This window comes from Halyomorpha halys, unplaced genomic scaffold, assembly GCF_000696795.3.
Source record: "Halyomorpha halys isolate HHAL.00 unplaced genomic scaffold, Hhal_1.1 Scaffold22.1, whole genome shotgun sequence".
Taxonomy (NCBI): domain Eukaryota; kingdom Metazoa; phylum Arthropoda; class Insecta; order Hemiptera; family Pentatomidae; genus Halyomorpha; species Halyomorpha halys.
Window position 1 is genome coordinate 594,961 of NW_027104816.1, and position 4,567 is coordinate 599,527.

General features: G+C 36.4%; 1 protein-coding gene across 1 annotated transcript in view; it reads right to left on the bottom strand.

Annotated features, from left to right (window-relative positions):
- Positions 1–4,567, bottom strand: part of fw (furrowed) — a 290,787-nt gene that overhangs the window by 21,575 nt on the left and 264,645 nt on the right. Inside the window, exons 3-4 of the mRNA XM_014422820.2 lie at positions 3,343–3,401; positions 323–532 (exon numbers count right to left, since the gene is read on the bottom strand). Coding sequence (XP_014278306.1) covers positions 323–532; positions 3,343–3,401 — 269 coding nt within the window. The remainder of the gene's footprint in view (positions 1–322; positions 533–3,342; positions 3,402–4,567) is intronic.

Here is a 4,567-nt window from a genome sequence, read left to right on the forward strand (position 1 = left end):
ATATTTACAGAATCGACCTGAGGATCCCTGAGCCCACTCTATCCCCCACGTGTGAGGGGTAGAGCAGAGCTCAAGAGATCCCAGCGCATCCCTCTCGCCGCATCACTGGTTATGGGCCAGTGGAGGCTGAGCAAGTGCACTAAAGCCGCAAACACTCAACTTGAGTTAGAGTTTAGCTAACGTGTAGAGACCCCTTAACTAAATCAGTTTGATATATTAAGATACACTTGTTTATTTTCTGTTCATCTCTTACTTTATCTTTTCGGAAATACATGGTTGTATATACATACAGCCTTATTCGATACATGTACAAAAAACTTACCACAACAGCCCCTGGTGGTGATCCTAACCACCCTGACAGGATAGGGCCTCAGGAGATCCACCTGCCACCAGGGTGAGGGTTCCTTCATCGTCTCTGTGCACTTCTTGCCGTCGTGGACAGTGGTCTTGTCCCCGTCGTTAGCGTTTGTCGCGGCACCTCCGCGCACTGTAGTCGACTGGTTGGCTGGTCTTCGCAGTGCCACGTTGGTACCTGGTACGAAATATTTTAATTATTAGCAATATCTCCATGTTGAAATATAATAATAATAATAATAATAATAAAAAGGTGTTTAGAGTTTGTGGTCTTTAAATTATACAATGTTTTCTGTATCAAAGTTTTTTTTTAAATAAGGCTATGCAGAATCACTATGATTTGTGTCCATGCGGGCCGATCACTAACTAAAATAGTAAATGATTTTTTTCTTTTAAAAATCTGGAAAGAAATTAAACATTTTTTACCAAAGACAAATATTATTCTTCCCACTGTCCTTTTCTGTTCTGGATGCGATACTTGGCCTTTTACATTGAGGGATGGACAGTTCCTTAAGGTTTTTCAAAATAAAGCATTACTTAAAATATTCGGAACGAAAAATAATAAATTAACGAGAGAATTTAGAAGACAACACAACACTAAATTAGTGGAACTGCACCCGGCAAATATAATTCAAGTTATACATTGCGTCGTATTAGTAACGAGCGGATCCCTAAAATGTTAATAAACACGCGACGGGTAAACGTCTGGTAGACCGAAACGTAGATGGGAGGATTGCGTTAAAACTGATTTAGTATAATTGGGTTTGAACGAGCATCACTGGAAGGATGTATGTAGAGAGCAATTGGTGGTATCGGCATCGAATCTTCGGGTTTGTTAGGCTTTTTTAAATTTAATAACAGTAACAGAAACAAGGGAAATAACTTGCAGCGAGGTCCTCACATTAACAATAAACCCAATACTGTTAACGTGGACTTTGTTCAACTCAATCTTTTTCCGGGTAAGCGGGAATCGGAAAAACTGACTTCAGTAAATAAACAACTGGTGAATTCGCTGAATTTGAAATAAACTATCACAAATAGATCCAGGAGTTGTATATTTGAAAACAAATTCTCAAATGTTGATGGGCTAAAGATGAAAATGTACATAACAGACCGAAACGTTACAAAAATGGAATTATATATAGATATAGAATACGTAGAAATGTAATACGTTTTTGCGGTTTTTAATTAATTTTGTATTAAAAAAGTGGACTTAATGCGGCTCATAACGATTTTTCTTAATTATATCTAATTGATATTTAATAATAATAAATAAATGCCAATTATATAAAAAAAATAAGATGTATGTCATAAATATAAATTATAATAATATTTATTCATATCTTATTAATGATACACCTAAAACTGTCGTTAAAAGTGATAAGTACATAAATAAAATGAAGCAATAAAGATTTCTGTGATTCAAATAATTCCATTTAAGCCTTGTAATATTCAAACATTACAAACAGGCGTAAAAAATAAGTTCAACAAAACTAAATAAGCGTTCAGTACCGAACGTTCAAAATCGAAGCAATCGATTGCCAGCGTTTTACAATTTACGTCACAGGCTATTTACATCTCATTTCAGCCAACTACTTAATCTGAATATTCGACGGCCGACCGTTGTAAGCATCGATAGAAGGTTTAGGGTTGGGTAATCTCAACAGACGGAACTAGTCACTCTTGATTGCTGAATGATTTAACGGGTTACTGGAATTTTCACCTTTTGATGTTTCTCAACGAAAATAAACTAAAAAAGTAAATGTCCGAGTCGCCATTTTCGAAATAATCTAATTAAATGGCCCGATATTATTCTGGTCTGGTTTGTTTTAAAATTCAGGGAAATCTCGTGCCTTGAAGAGTTGTCTCTTTGCAATATAATAGCATAATAAATAAGCCACTTCCTTCTTTTTCAGTTGGAAATAATTCAGCATTCTTTGTTATCACAAATTTTAGTGGTTCCTATAGAATATTGATTTGGTACTGAATTCTGAGATCACTGCATAAGTGTCTTTAACAGTTTAATCCTTGGAGATTTCGGGTAAAAAAGCTGTAAGTCATAGGTAGGTGTACTTGTGGAGTGTCCTATTACTCCTTCAACTAGTTTTTATAAGTCTATTCCAACAGCCACTTCTGAATGTCCGGAGCATGCGCAGTACGTTTGTTAGGAAGAAAAAAACCGTACAACGTATGCTGCGTACAGTGGTTGTTGGAACAGACCTTTAGTTAATCTTAAGACACTTTTTTCTATTACTAAAAAGAGAGAGTGGCTTAATGATCACGTGAGCTGTTAAGGTTAGGTCGAAGTAAAAATTTAAATTCAGATCTCTAGCCACTAGCCATAGATCACGTGACCAGTGGTTAAGGTAGGGTCGAGGCGAGGGTCCAAATTCCAAGGTCACGTGATGGTTGAGGTACTACAAAACTCCTAGAAAGAATCGAATCGAAGGCCGATTCTGGCTTTCTCCCCAACTAACAAGTTAGTATTTTTCCTTAGATTTTGAATTTCAGAACATAGGCACCTTTTGAGGCCCATGACATATTTATTTTCGGGGCCCAGGATAGATTTATTTTTGAGGTCTGGGATGAATAAAATTTTTGGGCCTTAAGTCGGATTTATCTTGGACCCTGGGGTGGATTATTTGAACTTTAGAACATAGAAGAACGCCAGGATTGAATTATTTTTGAGGCCTTTGATGGATGTAATTTGGAGTATAGGGCGTATTGTTTTTGGGGTCCAGGGGTCGATTATTTTTGGGGTCAGGGACTGATATAATTTTATGTTCTTGGGAATCTTCCCTCTTTTCAGAACTGATAAGAATACTTTGGTAATTACTATTCTGAACGTGGGAAAAGATCAATAAAATATTTTAAATCTATTCAATAAATTTCTAGGAATTATTTTAATCACGTATAAATTGCTTGATTGATTGAAGTATTTCTTCAAATACTGCAAATAAATATGTAATGTTCAAGTTGATAACTTACCACAGAACGGTAACTCTCCTTGCCATTTCCCATTGGCTCCACACGTAGTCGTTGGGTTTCTGAAATGAACGAGCTATTAGTGAATGAAATATAATGATAAAATGAACATTATTATTGACCATAATAATCTTAAAAAGTATCAGAAAGGTCCAGTATTGAGTAAGAAGTATTTAAAAAGAATCTTTTAAAATCATGTGTGTAAAAACTACAACATGCCTTAGCTAATACTGCTCTTTCTTAGTTAGGCGGTTTATAAATATTGGTAGATATTGATTTTATACAATAAATTCACTAACTACTGATTTTTCAGTACATTTTTTATAAAATGTTGCTTTTAAAAATACCGTATTTTGGGGAACTATTGAATGTAAGTAGCTCTACTAGGGCTCATAGTTTAGGAAATTTACTCTTCTTTAAATGATGTTCTATAAGGTATTATATTTGTTTAATTTAGGTATTCCCCGGAGTCAAAATTGGGGGATATTACCCAAATTAATTATTATACTGGTAAGCTGGTTCAGATTAATAATGGTAATAATGATAATTTACTGGTATTGATGGAGTGGACTGTATTTAAATAACATGATATCATATGCTTTAAAATAAAATACCTCTATTCTGAATGGTTTGAACAAAATATTTACAGTGTGTTAGTTGGTTAGTTTTATTACATTAATTGATGGAAATATTACATTTTACTTGTTGGATTATGGAGCTTGAAGTTGGTTCTAATTTACTAAGTGAATATGGAAGTGGGGTTCTCTCTGCTCATCCTCCTGCCGCCGTCGCCTCTTTCGCCTGAATCGAAGGATTTACTCTCTCATTATTATGAGCAGAGACCTTACTGAAGAGTTCTGAACTCTTCTTCTCTGGTACTGGTAGTCGCCACGACGGCTTCTTATCTGGTACTGACCACGACGGCTTATTATCTGGTACTGACCACGACGGCTTATTATCTGGTACTGGCCACGACGGCTTCTTATCTGGTACTGACACGGGTGGCTGCTTTACTGGTACTGGCCACGACGGCTTCTTATCTGGTACTGGTACTGGCCACGACGGCTTCTTATCTGGTACTGGTACTGGCCACGACGGCTTCTTATCTGGTACTGACCCCTTTGTTTTCGGGACCAAGATGGCTGCCCAGGCTTCTTACTGCATATCTTTGCCACTAGGTGGCATCATGAACTTCCTTTCAGAAGTGAGGGGGCGCCTTACTTAAACA